The sequence below is a fragment of the Bos mutus genome, chromosome 2 (genome assembly GCF_027580195.1).
Source record: "Bos mutus isolate GX-2022 chromosome 2, NWIPB_WYAK_1.1, whole genome shotgun sequence".
Classification (NCBI taxonomy): Eukaryota; Metazoa; Chordata; class Mammalia; order Artiodactyla; family Bovidae; genus Bos; species Bos mutus.
The window spans coordinates 5345629-5367685 of record NC_091618.1 but is presented as its reverse complement, the minus strand read 5'-3'; the positions used below and the strand labels follow the sequence as shown (position 1 = coordinate 5367685).

The 22057-nt window shown below is 37.4% G+C and overlaps 1 protein-coding gene across 1 annotated transcript in view; it reads right to left on the bottom strand.

The window, feature by feature from the left end:
* Window positions 1–387: 387 nt before the first annotated feature.
* CDC42 (cell division cycle 42) overlaps window positions 388–22057 on the bottom strand; it is a 54285-nt gene continuing 32615 nt past the window's right edge. The window contains exons 2-6 of the mRNA XM_005905185.2: window positions 21174–21328; window positions 18633–18705; window positions 6893–7002; window positions 6563–6760; window positions 388–1909 (exon numbers count right to left, since the gene is read on the bottom strand). Coding sequence (XP_005905247.1) covers window positions 1820–1909; window positions 6563–6760; window positions 6893–7002; window positions 18633–18705; window positions 21174–21278 — 576 coding nt within the window. The 5' untranslated portion in view covers window positions 21279–21328 and the 3' untranslated portion in view covers window positions 388–1819. The remainder of the gene's footprint in view (window positions 1910–6562; window positions 6761–6892; window positions 7003–18632; window positions 18706–21173; window positions 21329–22057) is intronic.

The window sequence follows — 22057 nt, the reverse complement described above, 5'->3', positions numbered from 1 at the left end:
ACAAAGCAGCAAAGTTTGAAAACCACTGATACAGAAAACTTGGGAGAAAAAATGGCTGCTTTCCCACTAATCCATGGATTGGAGGTACGCTGTCATTTCAACAACATGAGCAGTGAGCTGCCAGAGCACTTCTCTATGGAACCCACTTGATACTAAAGAAAAGGAGTTTGTAGGCTACCTGTCAAACTTAGGGGAGAAGACAGAAACCTGAATATGACGAGAGGAAAAAATATCTCAACCTGAATTCCAAAAAACAAAGTACATTAAATCTTTATGTTCTAAATTTTTATCCTGAAATCTGTTAGAAATTGATGTCAATGAGAGTCAAGTTCCCACTCCTAAATGTCTAAAGATTAAGAGGCGGAGGGAAAATAACAACCCCCAGGCTGACTTGTGAAGGGTTTTTTTGTTTGTTTAATACATCTGAAAAGAATGCATATACAAAGAATTGAGACATGAGAAAGCATTGGTTCAACACTAATGAAATCTACAAGAATTAGGATTTGGGGAAGGTGGGGAAGATAACCTAACATTTTTAAAACTTGAAAACTGCAACCAAAATAAGCTGATAAAATCCTTATTAACACTTACGAAGAGTCTTCATAAGACTCTCCCTAGGATTTTTACTGAACTAGAGAGCCTCACCTGGCTGCTCTAGGGTTCCTTGTATGCAAAACAGAAACAAGGGGATTCCCCTGACTGGTCCCCATGTTGTTAAAGGTTCTCCCCACCCCCACCCCACCCTCAGCTTCTTAATGAAGCAGGTCTCCATCCTCAGACTTGGAAGAGGATGTGAATCATCCCACAGGCATCTGTCTTCTAGCACCACCCCTTGGATTTCCTCTATATACCAGGTCTTCAGCTGTGTTCTAGGAACACCATATCATACACTATTAAGCTGCATGTCTATCCTAAGCATATTAAGACAATGACTGACAGGGGAAAAAAAAATTTTTTTAATTATGTACTCAATCCATTTGGTGTATTTCAAAAGGTGCAATACTTTTCTTCATTTATCAGTGAAAGAAGTTAGAAATTAACTTCAAAAAAAAAAATCAGCAAATGGCAAACAAATTTCCTTGAGAGTCACAGTCACATATATAGTGCATCCTAGAAAAGAGGAGGGGCGAGACAGGTTCCACCCACTTTCATGAGTTTCATCAAATACTGGACCTACTCAAGGGTGGAGAGAAAAGGCAACTTTCAAAAAGGAGTATATTATTAAATGAGGCGTTTACTATACTCCTTCCTAAGAGCACCAGGTGGGGAACATGTTCTCTAAACTAGATCTAGGAAGTGGAACATGGAATCAATCCGTCCTCCTCCCCTAAGGGCTGTCCAATGGTTAATGGATTTAAAAAAAAAAAGACTAAATATAAACAAATCCCACACACACTCCCCCGCCCAAACGAAAAAAAAAAAAAGAAAGGAAAAAAAAAACACTAGATATCCCAGATTACTCGCCAGAGTGGAACCCGGGAACAGCTTCAACAGCCCAAATTAGTCTGTTACAGAGTCATCACAAGCATGCCTTGCTTTTAAACAAACAAAAATAATAATAGTTTTTTTGAAACGACAAAACAAAAACTAGTACTGATCACTTTTCTGACAATACACAATTACTCAAAATTAACTAGTATTGAAGGGGGAAGGGGGCCATACCTATGGGCCTTGTCTCACACAAGTGCATGTGGGTAGGTGCAGGGCATTTGTCATTATTGCAAAAACGAATTTTAATTTTTAATCTTTAGTTTGATTTAAACATTGCTTTTAGTATGATGCCGACACCAGCTGTGCAGAAAGGGCTCTGGAGAGACGTTCATAGCAGCACACACCTGCGGCTCTTCTTCGGTTCTGGAGGCTCCAGGGCAGCCAATATTGCTTCATCAAATACATTCTTTAGGCCTTTCTGAAAAGGGGTAGAAAGAAAAAAATTTGCAGTCTGATATTCAGTATAATAAAATTGAAGATCAAATTTAAAACATTCAAAACCCCCAAGAGTTGGCAAAGAACGAGTCACTGAAAAACCCTGAATCTACACACAATTATCTCACTTCACCAAGTTCTGTCCAGGCAGGGCACTGGAAGGATCCAGCAATTCAGGAGTAGAGGAGCAGATATTCATGAGTGAGACAGTGGTTCTTTGAGAAAGCTTTCTGCAGACCAATGTATGTCACAAGAAGCAAACAAACACACGTGTCATTTGCTCATTCAATATGAGTTTTGTACAATGTGCTGCTGAAACATTTTCCATAAAAACAACTAAGCAGCTCTGCATTCAAATGAAACAGCTGAATATGGAACAGGGGTGAGAGGTCGGGCACTGGGCAGAGGCATCCTTATCACATGGAAGGCGCAGGCAAAGATGGAGACAGCGATTACAGTGGCTGCATCAAAGGTATTCACTCTGAACTCCCTTTTTCCCACCAATTAAGAGCCAGGGGGGTTCAAGGAAGCAGAAATGTGGGTACCTTATACATATGAGAAACTAGAGCCAGTCAGTGCAACAGGAATAAAAAGCTTCATCAGGCATTTATACAAACAATTGTATATTTTTAATTTCAAAATTTGAAGGTAACCACAATTGTATGTTTCCCCTCACAACAATAAAATCAGAAGCAGGAAAATATAAAGGTGGCAGCTTTACATCTCAACATTAACAAACCTTCAGTCAACTGTTAAAATGGATGCTATTCTTAAAAGAGTGTAACAAATGATCTCATAAAGCAGTAGCAGGTACATCAGTATCTTTCCCACCCAGACTGACAAACTCTCCACTACAGCACAGACAGCCACAGCAACTGCAACACAAAGTTTCACTGCACAAAGGAAAACCAGGAAAGAACCCTCCCTTCCCCAGTACACTCCACCAGCAGGTCACCCTCTCCCCATCAATTTTGTCATGCAATTACAATTAACAATGGGTCACAAGCGTAAAACGATGTTTGTGTTATTTTCTCCATCAAGAACTAAGATCTAGAAGTGTTAAAAACTCTTAATTTTCTCCAAGAGGACATTCTTAATGCCAGACCAAGTTCCCTTTTGCAATAGTAATCCAAACCAAAAAGCTCTCAGCATCAGGCAACTCAAGCAGCAGAAAGTTAAACAAGTCCAACTTGACTACTGATCACAAAAAATATTCTATAAGATATTGCATTCTTGATCAAAAACTAATACAGAGGTTGCTCTAAGGTAGTGAGTAAAAAGACGCAGAGGCTTTCAAACAGGATGGTTTTATTCCTTTGTTTTTAAACGATCTTTCTACAGTAGTGGGACAGGAAGCAGCAGCAAAGAGGGGAAGGAGAAAACAGTTTAGAATATACAGCACTTCCTTTTGGGTTGAGTTTCCGGAGGCTCGAGGGCAGCTAGGATAGCCTCATCAAACACATTCTTCAGACCTCTCTACAAGACAGAGGGGAGGAGAGAGAATAGCAGCCAGGTTAGAGGATTAGAAAGACTAGCAGATACAACAGCAGTCCGGATTAAATGGGTTGAATTCACAGAAGCAATGCACCTTTAGAAAAGTAACTGCCAGAAAGCTGGATCTTAAGTCCATTATCAAGAGAGTAAATAACTGAACAAACGTCTTACCTCAAAAAAGGTTAACTGAGCAAGAAAACAATTTTTGTGACAATGCCATGTTGATTTCTAGAACAATCACACTTTGAAATCTAACATTACAACATATTAATGAAAACAGTGCCAGAGGAATAAAATGGATATATAAACACAAGATACATGCATTAAATAATTAGGATTAGTACTTGTAAAATACCCAAGTACATCTAATGACAAGAATGGCACACACAGTTTGGAACTAAACCTATTACAATTTCAGGCTTCTGTGAATTCATCCCCTGAATAACTGAAGGACACAAATAGCAGACTAACAAGCATGCTACATGTTTCTAGATTCAATGACTATCTAGATAGGATTAATCAGGATTTCAGATTAAACAAGTTTTCCAGAACAACAGGTTCAGGCATTTAGAAAAAGTGTTAATTGTTCAGCAGTACCAACTGGGAGAAGTTGAAAGAAAAGACTCTAGAAACAGCATACACTTCAGTTATTCAGTAATGTGTTAGAGCAAGTAACCACCACCCAATAGGAAAACAAAGAATGGGGTCCTAGAATGAGTTTTAGCAAGCAGATCAATGCTTTTAATGTCCGCATGGGGTATCAGAGCATAAAGCATGGAGTGAAAACAAAGAATATTCTCAGCTCTATAAGGAGTAAGATGCAGAAACACACTTACACCTCAGCCAGAACTCCAGCGTGACAGTATGACTCAGCAGTACTGGTACCAGGTCTATAGACTCAACCTAAACTCAACCTAAATCTGAAGCCACAGATTTACCACCCAAACAAGTTTCACATGTCCTTTAGGTCAGTTGGATCCCAAGTAAACATGCCCCCCAAAGCCCCAGAGCACAGCTCCGGTAGCAAATGTGCGAGCCCCAGACGCCCCCGCGGGCCCCACTTTGCTCACCGCCCCCACCTACTATCTTAGAGGACTGGCACCACATATTCCATTAGGTACAAAATAAATAACAATAAGCGCTTGAAAAGAAACAAAGGTTAAAAAAAGTTTTCTTCCTTCTGTGTCTTTCACAAACTAGAAACGCTAAACAAGTCAAAGGTTCCTCTGAAATTCTTTCTACATATCTAGGAGCAAATTCTGGTTGTCAAACATAAAAGAAAGGAGGGAAGCTATGAAGGAGAAATAAATTTTATAAGGGGAAAAAAGAGGACAACAATTAGAAACTAGGGCATCCCTTAATAAGAAGCAAATATGTTCCCGCTTATTAACAAAGATCAACTAATCCCCTACAAGACAAACCTAATCTTTGCTTTAATCACACTATCTGATTATATAAAGAGTTCAGTTTTAGAGGAATGAACAAATTCTGGAGTCCTAAAAACTTCGGCTTCCAAACTGTACCAGGGACCCCATTTTCTGTCTTCTTTTGATTTCTCCAAACTTCAAAATCTGATAAGAAAAATATATTTGCTAAGACTTTCAAATTTCTGTTCTCTGAAAAGGGACTTCCTGAGTAAATCTGTTCATAACAGAGAACATCTTACACGGAAGCATCCAGTTCTCTAAAATGAGCATCTCTAGTGACCTAAAAGTGGGTCCACACGGCTTACTTGCCTCCATTTCCCCCACAGGCAACCCATATTCAGAGAATGTGGATATGCAACAGTTATCTGACTCAAATGTTCCATACACATCCTTCTTCAGTACACACACACATTTTTCTGGGGATGCTAGCAAAACACAGAACCATTAGGCATTTTTTAAAATCTCAGCCAGCTGTACAATTAAGCATTTTTTAAAATCTCTGCTGTACATGTAAGAAAATATAAAATCATCTCAACTTTTAAATATCTACAATATCAATACAACAGAACTGAACTGCCAAGAAAAACTGGGCTTGGAAGAATAAAATTAGGCCTTGAAGCTATCCTGTGAAATATCCAGCTTCCAACAAAAATTTTGTCTTTACATATCCAGCCCAGGGCTGAATTGGAGATTACTAAATTATGTCTACACCCTACATACTAAATACCTAGTACATGTATAATATGTAACTATATATGCCATTTACCTTAGTATATACATTTAATCAAGAATCTGACTTTTTTAATTAAAAAAAAAAAACCTATCTGAAAAAGCAGTGTGAAAAATATAAGTGAATTTCACATAACTGTAAGAAATCTCTACCCTTCAGTCCTGCCTTATTTTAATTAGGCACGTATGTTCACTGTTCAAACGTCAAAAAAAAAGAATAAAAAAGTTCTGGGCTAATTATTTCCATAATCCTTCCTTCCTTCCAACCCCCAACAGAACAATTCTCAAACGGGAGAATAGGTTGGCGATACCATGAAGGTAAAGAAGGTGAAATCACACAAGTCAGTTGTAACTCTCACCCAAAATACTCTTAACACTGCTTGTTATCCTCAGAATCTGAATTTTCCCATCAAACTATGAAGAGAGTTCCAATTAAATCATTCATAAAGAAAAGTGAACAGTGTAAGGAAGGAATGCCTCCCAAAATCTAGGAATAGAGACACTATATATAAAGGCAAACTTGAGAAATGGCCAAGGCAGCTTTCTCTGAAAGTCTCAATGATTACGACCAATTCCCAATTTCAGATGAATTACCCCAGGAGACTATAGCATCAGCTGTCAGTACTGATAAAAGATGAGATTTACTTAGATGAAACTTTAAGTTGGGGGCAGGGGGAAGAGGGGAATCATTCACATACTCTTATAAATATGTGCTAATCTGGACCTTACCATTAATTATAAAAAAAAATAAACACAATCCCTGACCACTACAAATGATACATAAAACAGGGAGCTCGCCAACACAAGCACTTTATTTAGAGATGAATAATTTTCTTCATAAAAACGGAGACCTCTAACAAGACTTCTAACAGTCTTCCTGGGCAGCTTTCTTGAGCGCTACAGACCACTGTAGAAACAACCCGTGTCCTAAATGCTACTCAAACCGTTCCACTGTTAATAGACATGGGGCTCCGCACAGTCCTCACCTGTGTGAGTGCAGAGCACTCCACATACTTGACAGCCTTCAGGTCACGGGCCAGTTTTTCAGCAGTCTCTGGAGTGATAGGCTTCTGCTTATTCTTAGCAAGCTTCTCAATAGTAGAGGGGTCATCTCTGAGATCAATTTGGGTCCCAACAAGCAAGAAAGGAGTCTTTGGACAGTGGTGAGTTATCTCAGGCACCCACTAGAGAAAAGATATTTTAAAAAAAGAAAAAAGTACACCTGCATTAATCTACAAGCCTCCAAAGCTATTTACAGGTTAACAGAAGTTCTACGATAACCTTTTTTTCAGGGACAGAATATCTGACTAACTTACCTTTTCTTTCACATTTTCGAATGAGGATGGAGAGACCACTGAAAAGCAGACTAGAAATACATCTGTTTGTGGATAACTCAGCGGTCGTAATCTGTCATAATCCTCTTGCCCTAAGGGGAAGAAAATCAGAGAAATCAACAAGTGAATCTTGGTGCCTAATAGCATTAAAATCACAAGCAGTCAACAAATTAAGCATGTAGTTAACAGCACACTTACTAATGAGAACGTAACTTATCTAATAAAATGCATGGCTTTGTAATAGAATATTTGAGCAATACTCTCAACTCAGCTAATTCTAGTTAAGAGGTACAAACTATCTGTGATAAAATAAGTAAGTCACAGGAATGTAGTGCTCAGTACAGGGAATATTGTCAGTAACATTTTAGTAACTTTGCATGATGTGTATAAAAATATCAAATTACTACGTTGTACACCTAAAACTAATATAATATTGTGAGTCAACTATACATCAATAAAGAAAAAAAATGGAAAAACTGTTTTCACTGCTTTAGAACAGCAATGAATTTGTTATGTATTATTTCCCTTGTTATCAATTTACAGTTTTCAACAAACTGCTGCCAAAAATGATTAAAAATAAGGTCTACTCAGATCTAAGAAACAATGACAGTGAAACTGTGTAAGGCAGGGGTCCCCAACCTCCAAGCCATGAGCCAGAACCTCCTGTCAGATCAGCAGCAGCATTAGATTAGAAATGAAGTGCACAATAAATGTAAGGCACTTGAATTATCCTGAAACCACCCCCCTACCCCCAATCCATGGAAAAATCTTCCCTGGTGCCAAAAAGGCTAGGGACTGCTGACCTAAGCAAACAAAAACCTCAGTAAAACCCAGCTGACAAAATCCACTGCTCATGACTACCAAATCAGGCTCACATGTTTAGTTAATGGGTACGTGTAAGACACCAGTACTTGAAGCTGAAAACACATAGAAAAAAAAGAACTCAACAAGAATCTGCAATGCTAAATTAATATGGAGGAAACTCTGGTGAAAAGGAGAATATTTATATGGTCTTAAAGATTATTTACAAATCACAAGGGGGAAAAAATATAACCACACTGTGAAGAAATGACATCACCTTAACTGAGTGATCAAGATTACCATCACCAGTGAGTGGCAGATGAATGTCATATGCCTAATCACTAAGGTAATATTCCAACCAAAATAGCATAATTTGTATCTAATCATGAGAAAAGAGACCAAAACCAAAATGAGGGGAGGAGGGTGAGGATTCCTGGGTCTGTAGTATATTATAATGTCATGAAACACCAAAAAAGGGGTTGGGGGCAGAAGAACTGATCCAAATTACAAGAAACTAAAGAGACATAACAATTAAATGCAATACATGGTCCTGTACTAAAAGCAGAAAAAAACTGGACTTGGATCAATTGACAAACTGGAATATAGATGTTAGAGTACAGTATCAATGCTAAATTTCCTGAAGTTGATTACTATTATACAAAAATATCTCTATCCTTAGGAAATTCACTTATTCAAGGCTGTGTGTGTTAGTCGCTCAGTTGTGTCCAACTCTTTGAGACCCCATGGACTGTAGCCCACCAAGCTCTTCTGTCCATGGAGTTCTCCAGGCAAGAATACTGGAGAGGTAGTGATTCCTTTCTCCAGGGTATCTTCCCCACCCAGGGACTGATTCTGGGTCTCCTGCATTGCAGGCAGATTCTTTACCATCTGAGTCACCAGGAAAGCCCTAATTCGAGGATAATGATGACTTACTCTCAAACAGTTCAGGGGGGAAAAAAAGTATGTACAAATATGTTGAAAGAGGTAAAAAGCAGATAAAACATTAACAACTGGTAAATTTTGTTAAGGATATATGTGGGTTGCTGGCACTATTTCTGCAACTGTTCTTTAAGCTTGAAATTATTTCCAGATAAAAAGTGATCTTAAAATACCCATACACATTTCCAAAACTGTGAAGGAAAGGGAAGAGTCACAGAGGAAGGATTTAATAATCCAATTTCAAAACTGAACTACAACAATCCTATGTATTAACAAGAACAGTTCACAAACAAAAAACAAAAGGGAATCCCTGGCGGTCCAGGTTGGGTCTCCACACTTTCACTGTGGAGGGCAAGGGTTCAATCCCAGTGGAGGGGAGACTAGGATCCCACATATCATGCAGCCACAAAACAAACAAACCAAAAAAAGAATAGGAAAGTACTTAATGACACTAAACTGGATGCTAAAAATGGTTAAAATGGTAAATTTTATGTTATATGCATTTTACCACAATAAAAAATATTTTAGGGGAAAAAAAGGAGAAGTTAAATATTTTGTTGTTGTTGTTCAGTTGCTCAGTCGTGTCCTGCCACCTGGGAACCCTAAATATTTTCTATGCCAGTGAAATTTTTTTTTTTTTTTTGCCACCAATGAGAAAGCATATAAGAATTTAGGGTAGCTATCAAAACATGGTAATAAGCCTGGCATGCTGCAGTCTATGGGTTCACAAAGTCGGACATGACTGAGAGACTGAACTGAACTGAAATAATACATAAGTAGACAATAAATGTATTGTCAGGAGAATACAGCAAGCAAGTGAATAAGGTTTAAGAAGTCAAAATAAAGATTACAAAACAACAATTACAAAACAATAAAATCACTTTCAGTACCTCTAGCAATTACTGACGTTTAGAATCAAAGAAAGTCAAAGGTATGCACTAAAGTGTTTAACCTAATACTTAAATACTATAGCAAGCTACTATGTAACTTAAATACTTACTAGAGCAATATGCTAGGATTAGAATCAAAACAATTCAAAGGTATGCACTAAGGTGTGTAACTATATAATACAATTGTAGACACAGAAGGGATTAAAAAGGCAAGAATGGGGGGAAAAAATATCAGCCAAACTCTTTAATTCTCTCAATCTTAACTGCCTGAGCTCTACACTAGCTGGAGCTCTGAGGCATCACAACCAAAGCTCCAAAAGAACAATAAAACAAAAACTAAATTTAGAAAATAAGAGGATGATACAGTTAACCAAACTGTATAAAAAGTACAGATGTTCACACACCTTTTCTTAGCCCTAGTCCCTATTCAAATGGAATATATTTCATGAAAATTAAGGCTGACACAGACTAGAAAAGGCTACATTTTTAGTCATCCAGCCCCTGCATCAAAAAGAGACTCCAAAGCACCACTGGGAGCATCTAAATAAATGCCCAATGTTTTACATGCAACCAACCTTCAATTCAGATGGACTGGACGCAGAAAACAAGTAACAGTCACTGTTTTTTAACACAAGACCCAAAGAGGTATTGGTCTGTCCATTTACTTGTAATAACAAGCCCTCAAAGCTATAAATCTTTCTTTTCCTTTGCTAAGGAGAAAAAAAATTCAAAAGTAAAATTGTTCAATAAACAAAATATAGGCTACCTTACATCTACATTTGCTTCAAGTGCTACATTTAAGGAAAAAGAGTGAGTATGATCCCTTAGATGAGCAAGTCTCTTCAATATCCAAGCATAATTTATCCAGCTAAAATCTATTTTCTGAGTTTGTCACAAACAGCCATTATTCACTCAAGATAGAGGTAGCAGTATCATTTAACATCCTTTAAGGTACACAACATAATCAAAATTTCCCTCTACTGTATAAGACAGGTTTTGACTACAAGTCTTAAAATTATATTTAGCAGCACACCAGCTTACCACTTAATTTTTAACACTTGACAAAAAGCTAGGGTACATCTCATGGGTTGCTGGTTTTGTTCCTTGCTCACAATCTCATATTCAAAATTTGAATTCAAGTGGAATTAAGTCAGCTTGAACTGAGGACTCTGGTCCACATGAAAAATCTGAAATGTTCTCATGGTATGAAAAATAAGAATATGGCTAAAAAACAATTTTCAGAGAATTCCAGGAAGACATTACAAATAAAGACAAACATTTCAGAGAATATACAACTACAAATTAAAACTTAAACATTTTTTCTACACACAATTTCTCAAAATTCAACAGCATTTAGTGATCCCTGCTCGATCTATGCTGTGGAGCGTGTGTGTGTGTGTGTGTAGTGTGCAGTCACTCAATCATGTCCGACTCTCTGCAACCCTATGGACTGGAGCCCACTAGGCTCCTCTGAGCAGGCTGCCATTTCCTCCTCTAGGGGATCTTCCCAACCCAGGGATCAAATCCACATCTCCTGCATTACATTCTTTACCACTGTGCCCCACCTGGGAAGCCTGTTACGGAGATTATTCCTAAATAATTTCATAACTTTTACATCATGAGATAAAACAAATCCAAAAATAAATGGGGACACTGGAACCTGAGATTCCTACCAGCTTATATATAACATTGCATGCTAATGCAGAACTTACTGAAGACTCAAAGAAAGATTCTACAGTAACACCAGAGACCAAAGTGGCTATAAATATCTCTGTGGACACTATTGCCATTCCTGACAAAGTAATTGATCGATAACTACAGAAGACAGCCAGATACTAGAAAACACCTCAATGAAAGTTTTTTTTTAATTGGAATATAATTGCTTCATAATGTTGTGTTAGCTTCTGCTGTACAACAACATGAATCAAGAACACCAACAGCTAAACCAGGTCAAAGTACATCACTATGGCTTGTTCTGAATATTATTCTTTTGCTAAGAAAGAGAATAATATTAGCTGTGCACCAAACACATTCCAGTCATTGTGCTGGGTTTTTTTTAATAGTAAAGTGAGTCATGTAGGGATGTGAGAGTTAAACCATAAAGAAGGCTGAGTGCAGAAGAACTGATGCTTTTGAATTGTGGTGCTAGAGAAGACTCTTATGTCCCTTGGACTACAAGGAGATCAAACCAGTCAATCCTAAAGGAAAACAACCCTGAATATTCATTGGAAGTACTAATGTTGAAGCTGAAGCTCCAATACTTTGGCCACCTGATATGAAGAACCAATTCATTGGAAAAGACCCTGATGCTGAGAAAGACTGAACGCAGGAGGAGAAAGGGGCAACAGAGGCTGAGATGGCTGAACCACCAAATTTGGGCATAAATTTGAGCAAATTCCAGGAGACAGTGAAGTTACAGGAAGCCTGGCGAGCTGCAGTCCACAGGGTCACAAAGAGTCATACAGGACTTAGTGATAAACAACAATGAACCATAAATGCACAGCTCCTCAGTTTTTACACATGTATTCATTAAACTATCACTGAATCTTCACACCACCTCTGAGGAAAATATTTTAAACATTTTACACACCAAGGTAATTAAGCTCCACATAGTTAAGTAACTTCCCAACTATCTAGCTAACTGGTCTATCTAGCATCAAAGTCCAATCTTTCTCTTGTTTATTGCTATGGTAGTGCCTGAAATGACTAATTACAATTATTAGAATTCAAAAATGAAGCTATCTTCTGAAAATTGAGAATGCATAAATAAAGAATACATAAATAAAACAAATGAGAATGGAGGGAAACAAATTTAATGTGAACATAAGTGAACTGAACTGTCTTCCAAATAACATAGCCACACGGGGGCGGGGGGGACAAAATCCAAGGAATTTTGTATGCTATTAGACCAAAGGAAAAAGGTACTGCAAACCAATCTTGAACTCTTATTACATATTTGCTTTTCACAGTGGTATGGTATAAAATTCTGAAATTGTTTTATGTGTGTTGCAGAAGTGAAAATGAAAACATTTTACTCATCTTTTGGGGACTTAGCATCTACCTATAGAAGACATGGAGATGAAAATATGGAATTGGTGAAGGCAAAGACAACAGCTTGAATTGGACTGAATTTGGAGTTATCAACAAAAACTCACTATCCAAATTAAACATGCTAATGTTTCCCTCCCTAGCTGGAAGAATGATATTCAAGACAAGTCATTGTGGTTCAGGACAAGTCATTGTGGTGCAAAACAAGTTGCTACCATGTTATAGCTGTTCTGCTTTCTTATCTATGTCCAGAGCTCTATAACAATAAGTACATCTAGGACTTAGATTCCCATTTTGCAACATTGTAGGAAAAATTGATTCAGGCAAAAATTAACAGTGATTATTAAATCTAGTTCAGTTCAGTCACTCAGTCGTGTCCGACTCTTTGCGACCCCATGAATCGCAGCACGCCAGGCCTCCCTGTCCATCACCAACTCCCAGAGTTCACCCAGACTCACGTCCATCGAGTCGGTGATGCCATCCAGCCATCTCATCCTCTGTCGTCCCCTTCTCCTCCTGCCCCCAATCCCTCCCAGCATCAGTCTTTTCCAATGAGTCAAGTCTTCGCATGAGGTGGCCAAAGTACTGGAGTTTCAGCTTTAGCATCATTCCTTCCAAAGAAATCCCAGGGCTGATCTCCTTTAGAATGGACTGGTTGGACCTCCTTGCAGTCCAAGGGACTCTCAAGAGTCTTCTCCAACACCACAGTTCAAAAGCATCAATTCTTTGGCGCTCAGCCTTCTTCATAGTCCAACTCTCACATTCATACATGATCACTGGAAAAACCATAGCCTTGACTAGACAAACCTTTGTTGGCAAAGTAATGTCTCTGCTTTTGAATAAGCTATCTAGGTTGGTCATAACTGTCCTTCCAAGGAGTAAGCGTCTTTTAATTTCATGGCTGCAGTCACCATCTGCAGTGATTTTGGAGCCCAAAAAAATAAAGTCTGACACTGTTTCCACTGTTTCCCCATCTATTTTCCATGAAGTGATGGGACCAGATGCCATGATCTTAGTTTTCTCAATGTTGAGCTTTACGCCAACTTTTTCACTCTCCTCTTTCACTTTCATCAAGAGGCTTTTTACTTCCTCTTCACTTTCTGCCATAAGGGTGGTGTCATCTGCATTATCTGAGGTTATTGAGATTTCTCCCGGCAATCTTGATTCCAGCTTGTGCTTATTCCAGCCCAGCGTTTCTCATTTTGTATTCTGCATATAAGTTAAATAAGCAGGGTGACAATATACAGCCTTGACGTACTCCTTTTCCTATTTGGAACAAGTCTGTTGTTCCATGTCCAGTTCTAACTGTTGCTTCCTGACCTGCATACAGGTTTCTCAAGAGGCAGGTCAGGTGGTCTTGTATTCCCATCTCTTTCAGAATTTTCCACAGTTTATTGTGATCCACACAGTCAAAGGCTTTGGCATAGTCAATAAAGCAGAAATAGATGGAGTGCTAAAGACAAGAGAATGTTTATACCATTTTAAAGTATCTCCTCACAAACTGACAATTATAAAAGGAAATATTCTAAATATATAGTAGGAAAACTGGACAACACCATAATCCAGTGATCAAAATTACTTTTACCAAATGGTGATACCCTGAGATGGACATACTTACCAACCTGGTTTACTAACCAAATACGCATATCTTGAATCTACTCATGAGGAAATGGACAAACTCAAACTGAGAAACATTCCATAAAATAAATGGCCAGTTTTCTTAAAAAAAAAAAAAAAAAAAAATGGCGATGGTATTAAAGACTGAGACTCTATACTAAAAGATATTAACCAAAGAGAGTGACAACTACATGCAATGTGTGACCCTAGGTCAGAACTTGTAGAAGAAAAATTGCTATAAGGAACAATATTAAGACAACTGACAAAATCAGAAAGTTGACAACAGGTCAAAGTTTAAAATATTATACACACACACAATGCTAAATTTCCTAAATTTGGTAAGTGCACTGTAAGAGAATACCCTTGCTCTTCAGAATTGCATACTGAAACATTAGAAACAAAAGGGCATGAGGTATGCAACCTACTCTACTAACGGCTTAGAAATAAAAGCAATATGCACACAGAGCTGGAGAATGTCCCAAAAGGTTAATAACTGGTGAATCTGGTCAGGAGTTCTTTGTACTAGTAACTTATCTATAAACCTGAAGTTAAATCAGGATAGAAAGTGATAAAAGACAATGTGCATCCAAATACTAAAGTGTTTCTATAGGAAACATAAAACTACAAACGGACTCCTATGTTAACAGAAGATGTTACACTGTGGTGTGAGCTGCCATACAACAGACTACTGAGTAACCAAGAAGACTGTGACACACAAACACAACCCTGAGAGAGATCATCACACTTCTCTACAAAGAGATAAAGGCAGGTACAGAGAAAGGGGTAGAGGGGAGAGCACCCTTCTCTTTTCCCTATGTATAAATACAATGAAGGTACAGGAAGAGCTCTGTTTTGAACATGCACTAAGATGTGATTGTCTCCATATATAGATGGTTTTTCATATTCTCCTTTTGCTTATCTATATTCTGTTTTTCCTGTAATGAGGAAAAACCTGTATCTCTAAATAAAGAATAACATTTTAAATTCTGACATAGAAAAGAATTGGTGGTGGAATTGGAATTATTTAATATGGAAAACAGACTATGATAAAATATGTTAAGTGAAAAAAGCTAAAATAGAACTATAAACACAAGAGTAAAAAGCAAAAAAAAAAAAAAAAAAGAAAGAACAAAATAACTGGAAACTCATTAAACAAGAATTTGGTGTTGTGACCACCGAAGCAGAAATAAAGCTATGAGACAGAGGAAGAGCCCTATCTCTGGTCTTAAACAGTATTATTTTAAAACAGCTGTAAGAGATGTAGCCAAAGATAGGAATAGTATAAGAAGAATTCAAAACAACTATATTCAATACCTTGTAATACTTAAAATGGGAAAGAATCTGAAAGGAAATATATATATATATATATATATATATATATATGAAAATAACTGAATCACTCTGTAGTACACCTGACACTTAACATGCTGCTGCTGCTGCTAAGTCGCTTCAGTCGTGTCCGACTCTGTGCGACCCCATAGACAGGAGCCCACCAGGCTCCCCCGTCCCTGGGATCCTCCAGGCAAGAATACTGGAGTGGGTTGCCATTTCCTTCTCCAATGCATGAAAGTGAAAAGTGAAAGTGAAGTCGCTCAGTCGTGTCCGACTCTTAGCAACCCCATGGACTGCAGCCTACCAGGCTCCTCCATCCATGGGATTTTCCAGGCAAGAGTACTGGAGTGGGGTGCAATGATTAACAATAATAATTAAAAATTAATTATACTTCAATTCTAAAAAGTCTAAAAAAAAAGAATAAATGAATTAAAGAATTCAAAACAAAATAACATAGTCGACAGGTTAAAAGTAACCAAACAAATAAACGAAATCAGAGGCTATCTGGGCATGAAGGAAAGCTTTAGCAGAAAGAACACTGAGTTAATGAGTGACTCCAACCAGGATTCTGAGATTAAGGCCTCTGGAGAAGGATACAGAGTCTCCTCTTAAGTGTATCAAAGACAGGAGACTCAGTCTGGATGCCAAATATCCCAGGTCTCCAGCACCTGTCAAAAAATATCTTAGGCTTACAGTGACCTTAACCAGTTGAGGTGAAGACTCTGCAACTTGCCCAGTACAGTAAAATAATTTCCTTAATAAATGTCTTTCAACCCGTATAAAGATTCAGAATCTAATATAGAAATGAAATAAATCAAACATTATTATTGTTAATTTTCAATTACATTTGGGAATAACCTATTCTTACTTAACACTCAGTGTCTATAATATTTAAAATAATCACCACGTTAAAGAACATGATAGATTAGTTTTCTGGTTCCAATTTAAAATGTGTTACAGCGTAAGTGATCTTGAGTTTTCGTTGAAAATGTTAAGAACTTTATGAAAGTTGTAAATAATACTGTTTAAAAGATAAATTAAAACAAATACAGAAAATCATAAGTTATCAGGTTTATTCAAGTTATATACATAAACACTTGGGAATGTTTCACTTGTCATGTCAAGCAAACTGAATCACTTAAAATAAAAGCTGAGTATTTTAAGTTTATACATGCAATCTAAAGTGCTAGAAGAAACTTAACAGTTGTAAATGAGGCTGACTAGGATTAAAGTCTGACCAACCCAAGTTAAATAAACCAATATTAATCAAAGGACCCTGGGCAACTGTGAGAATGATTTGTTAAAATAGATGTTTTAATAAAAAGAAGTAATAAGTTGTGCAACTATTAATAAATGTAAAGGCTTACTCACTTCCAAGCTGTGACCATACAAAGACATATATATATAAATGTTCACAGCACCATTATCCATCATAGCTTAAAAACGGAACCCAAACCATCAACTTGTTATTGGTGGATAAATGGATAAAACAAACTGTTATATTTATAAACTGAATACAAAAGAAACAAACTATTGATAAACATAACAGATGAATCTCCAAAAAATTATGCTACGTGAAAGAAGTAAAACACAAAAGGCTACGGATCATATGGTTCCAATGATATGAAATTCTAGAAAAGAGAAACCACACTGACAGAAGGCAGATCTGCAGTTGCCTGGGGCCAGGTCAAAGGGAGGGACTGCCTGTAAAGGCACAGGAAACCCTAGAATGACATATCTTCATTATTGTGGCAGTTACACAACTAGATGGGCTTCCCAGGTGGCTCAGCAGTGAGGAGTCTGCCTCCCAATGCAGGAGTCGTGGGCAGGTTCAATCCTTGGGTCAGGAAAATCCTCTGGAGAAGGAAATGGCAACCCACTTCAGTATTCTTGCCTGGAAAAATCTCATGGGCAGAGGAGGCTGGCAGGCCACAGTGCATAGGGTTGCAAGAGAGTCGGGCAAGACTGAGCAAAAACACCACCACCACAACTATAGTCAGCAAAAATAACCAAACTGAACACTTAAAATGAGTGAATTCTATTGTACTGTACCTCAAAAAAGATTTTTAAAAAATGATTAAGACATGAAGGTTTATAAAAAATAAGTTTTGAAATTTGAAAATGAAGTTTAAAATTAATTTTCAACCTCAGATAGCCATAAATTGTCTTTTCTCTGTATACAGATTGCCTCCGAAAGCACACAAAAACAAAAAAATCCTTCACCAACCATGAGATGTAGGTCATTATCTTACTCTGTCCATCTTCCAAGTTTCCTCTAATATACCATTACTCTTCAAATTTTTAATTCATAAAAATTTTCAAGGTCTAACACACCATTAGAAAGTCTCTAAACTTAACTGTTTACTACTGTCTCTCCATTTCACCCTCCCAATTAAATCTAGACAGTTCCTGAAAGTGGGCAGTATGATATACTCTGTAAGAGCAATATGTCATCTAGCAGGCAGTGAGAGGATAACTCATAAAAAGCCAAGAGGCTAGAATTCCTACATACCAAAACAAATTTCTGAATGTTACTTTCGCCTAACTGAACTGATAACAGAAATAATACAAGTCAGAGATTTAGATGTGCAGTTACTGTTAAAATAAGGAAAAAACACTGAGAAACTGTAAATAAAGAAGAAATTTATTCCTTAAATTTGAAAAGCTGACTGCAAATATCAACATTGTGAGCTAGACACCGGTTTGCCCCCAAAAATTTTTCAAATGTAATATAAAACAAGCTATAATATGATAATATAGAAGCTACCTATATATATAATATACAGACACATATACTAAAGACTAAGTAAGTCTTCAAATATGAGAGTGATAGCAGAGTCCGTCTAATGGACTCTGCTCTCATCCCACTTGGCCTCCTTCCACACCATCCAGTCAGGGTACTCCAGACACCTATTTCCCATTCCAGGTCTGGGACTGCTTCTTGGACAAGCATTGACCACCATAATATTCAATCCTGCTATCAACAAAAGGAAATGGTTTGCTAATACTCTAGTTTCCCAAAATGTCTGAAAAAAGACAACCACCAAGTGTTACAGTTACAGACAAAAACATTATAAAAGACATCAATTTTTCACCTGCAGTATCAAAAAGTCCAAGAGTATATGGCTCCCCACCAATCATAACTGTGACAGCATAGTTGTCAAAAACCTAAAACAGAAAAATATGACATTGTTAGTGTGCAAGGGGATGGTCAAAACATGACAAGACAACTCAAGCTAAAACAAAGTTTCCTTCCCAAGACTCAATCCTCTCTCAGTCCATGTTTCTTCTATGACCAATCGTGCCAACTAAGCCCTTGCATGACCTAACATTTCTTCAAAAAAAAAGTGACAGAAGATGCATTCTGGTATGTCTGCTCTACCCCAACTGCCCAGATAAAAAGCCACAAAAGGGTTAGCGGTATGACAGGAGTGGAGTCCCCTGGCTATACGAAATGATACAATTCAAGTTTGAAACTTTCCAGACAGTAATTTAAAGTTTACCTAAATTTTCAATCTAATTTCTAAGAAATTATTCTTCACAGGCCATTTCCTTTTAATATAGAATTAAAATCTCCTAGATCCATGATAATCTTTTTCCTTTCAGGGTTCAAGACAAGAGCAGCCTTGTTGCAAATATGCCCAGTTAGAGAAAAATATAGGTCCCCTCAAGTTACTCAAGGAAAGTGTCCAAAAAGGCTGGCAGGTCTTTTGTTGGGACTTCACGAATAAAACTCACATTACTGGGTACACACCACATGACCTGAGATACCTTCTCTGAACTGAGTATACTTAAGGATAGTATACAGGTGTGTGTGTGTGTGTGTGTGTATACACTTAAGGAAACTGAACAGGGTATACCTCTTGTAAATAGACTGCAAAACCCATAACAAACAAACTCAGTATATACAAATATATATATATAGGCTGTACTAAGTAATTTGTAAAAATGAGAGGTAACTAAATGAAAGTTCCAACAAATGAAAAATGAAAAAATGAATGAAATGAAAAAAGACCCAACACTAATTCATGGACTCCTCTGAATTATTAATAATTTACGATTGAAAAGCAAGGCTTTCCAGCCAAGAGAAGGATGGTACATTTTAATATCAGCTCTGCTTAACACCAATTCTCTGATTCACGTTTTAGCGGACTGGATTGTTGGGAGCTTGTTTAAATGTTAAAAAAAAAAAAAGAATAGACTGGAAAAAAGGGCTTGGGAGAGGTAGCAGTTAAAAGGAAACTCAGTTCTTGACAACAAGAACAAGGAAGTAAAAAGAATATGGTTAAGCTCTCATTTAGGTTAAGTCATACCTAATCCTTTTCCAGAGATCTACACACAAACACATACATAAAACACCCACAAGCTCTCCTTAAACACTTAGACTCAGAAATCACGTTTGTATGAAAATAACTTTAAATGGAAACTGGAACACAAACATTCTGATAGCCTTCACTCAAGATCCACAAAATTGATCTATCTCTAAAGGTCCCTAAGAGTCCCTTTCAGCCTCAGAACTTCTTTTACTTCGAGATATCTCCACATGGGCCAACTCAAAAATATTCATGTTTATAAATATGATTTCTCCCGCTTCAAGAAACCCTAGTTTTTCCTCCTATAACCTGGGCCTACTTCAATCACTATCTGCCCTGGGACATTACAGACTGCCAATTACAATCAAATATAATTACCAAACCTTTAACCTGTCACCACCCTCTTAAAAATACTCTCATCTCCGAAGATTAATCTGAAGTAATCGTACATTTTCTTCCTTTTCACTTCCAAACAATACTAATCCCATATTAATCATACATAGGTGCTCTATAACCTCTAAAATAGCTCACTTAACAGAGGTGGTTGCTGCCAGGCCAAACCAACACTAGCTCCTCTCTCATCACAGAATGGACATCTATCTTTAACATAATTATACAACTAGATTGGTCAACCAACCTGGGATAAAACTGGATCCCCAAACATATTCACAATGAGTGTTACTCTAAACAACTCACTCTCTCCAACTTCATGATCTTTGTTATCCCCATTTTCCTTCTACTCTTCTAAGGAGCTGATAAAAAGCATTATGTGCGAGAGAACCTCCATAGGCTTCTGTTGATGTTCTCATAAGAAAAACAGGTCTTCTCTACCTCTAAAAGCCAATCTAGAGCACCATTACTGCAAGGACAACAGCTCCATAAGCTTTCCTTCTATTCCCTAAGGAGAATACATAGACACATACTACTTTCCCTGAAGTCACAAGCCCCCCCCCACAAAATCATCCCGAAGAACTCCAAGCACTGATTAATCATTGGCCAAGATATCAAAAAAAAAAAGTCACCTCATTCCAAGATGTAGTGCATACTTCTCCAAACTGAGACCACCACTCTTTAGAAGCTTGTCTACTGGAGTTTTGCCTCCCAGCACTTCTTGCAAACCCTTCTGTCACCCCTTCTGACTTTCCACTGATTTTTCAGCTGTTTAATTTTAAAGTGTACATAATTTACCCATGAGAAGTCAAGATCTTTAAAAACAGGAAACAAAGGCAGACAACAGAAAAATTTCAGTACACACAGAGAAAGTTTTCAAAAGGATATCAAATTATAATACATTTCACTAACAGATGGAAGCCTTATACTTACAGTTGGTACATACTCAGATGGAAATTTGTTTGTTGTGTAGGATATCAGGAGACATGTTTTACCAACGGCACCATCACCCACAACAACGCACTTAATTGTCTGCATCACTGAAACAGTTTTGTATCCACTTTAAATATTTCAAATTTGATGATGACCTACAAAAAGATTAAAAATACTTCTCTCAATTATTTGTACTTACATATATACTGTTTTACTTCAATTAGCAACAGACTCACACATTCAGAGCAATAACAGAATCAGCACCTCAACTACCAGCGTTAGGAGAACCAAAGAAGAGAAACAGTGATTTTGCAAATAGGAGTCAATTTTCTTAAGTTTCTGATCCTTGGTTGTTTTGACTTAAGTGTTTTTCTTAAAAAAACAAAAAGAATATAAACAGCAGCACAGTTCTTTTTATAATGAAAGAGAAGATGCTATTTCAGAATGAATCCCACTTAATATGTCAAGTGTTATTTTGTGCAACTTTTCCTTCAGTTGTATGTGCCCCCACATGCGTGAATACACATATATGTGTACTAGACTGCAAAAAAAAGGCCATTGCTTCAAAGAATGGTCCCTTTACCCCATCTAAGATGGTTACTCAGGCATAACCAATAAGCAGCAGAGCACCATCACCTGCCCCACATGATAAATAGGCATGAAGAACTGGACAAAGATCAGGGTGATCCCTGGTCTCAGTGGCTGTTTCAGCACCAAGCTGTCAAGCTACTAATTCAATATTTATGGCATAAAGAGATCAAAATCTAGACTTTTAAAATGATCACTCTAAAGCATTCTAACTTATAAACAGATAGAATTACTATAGCTTCTTTTACTATAGTCCTCCATTCTAAGACACTATTAATTACAAATACACCAAGATT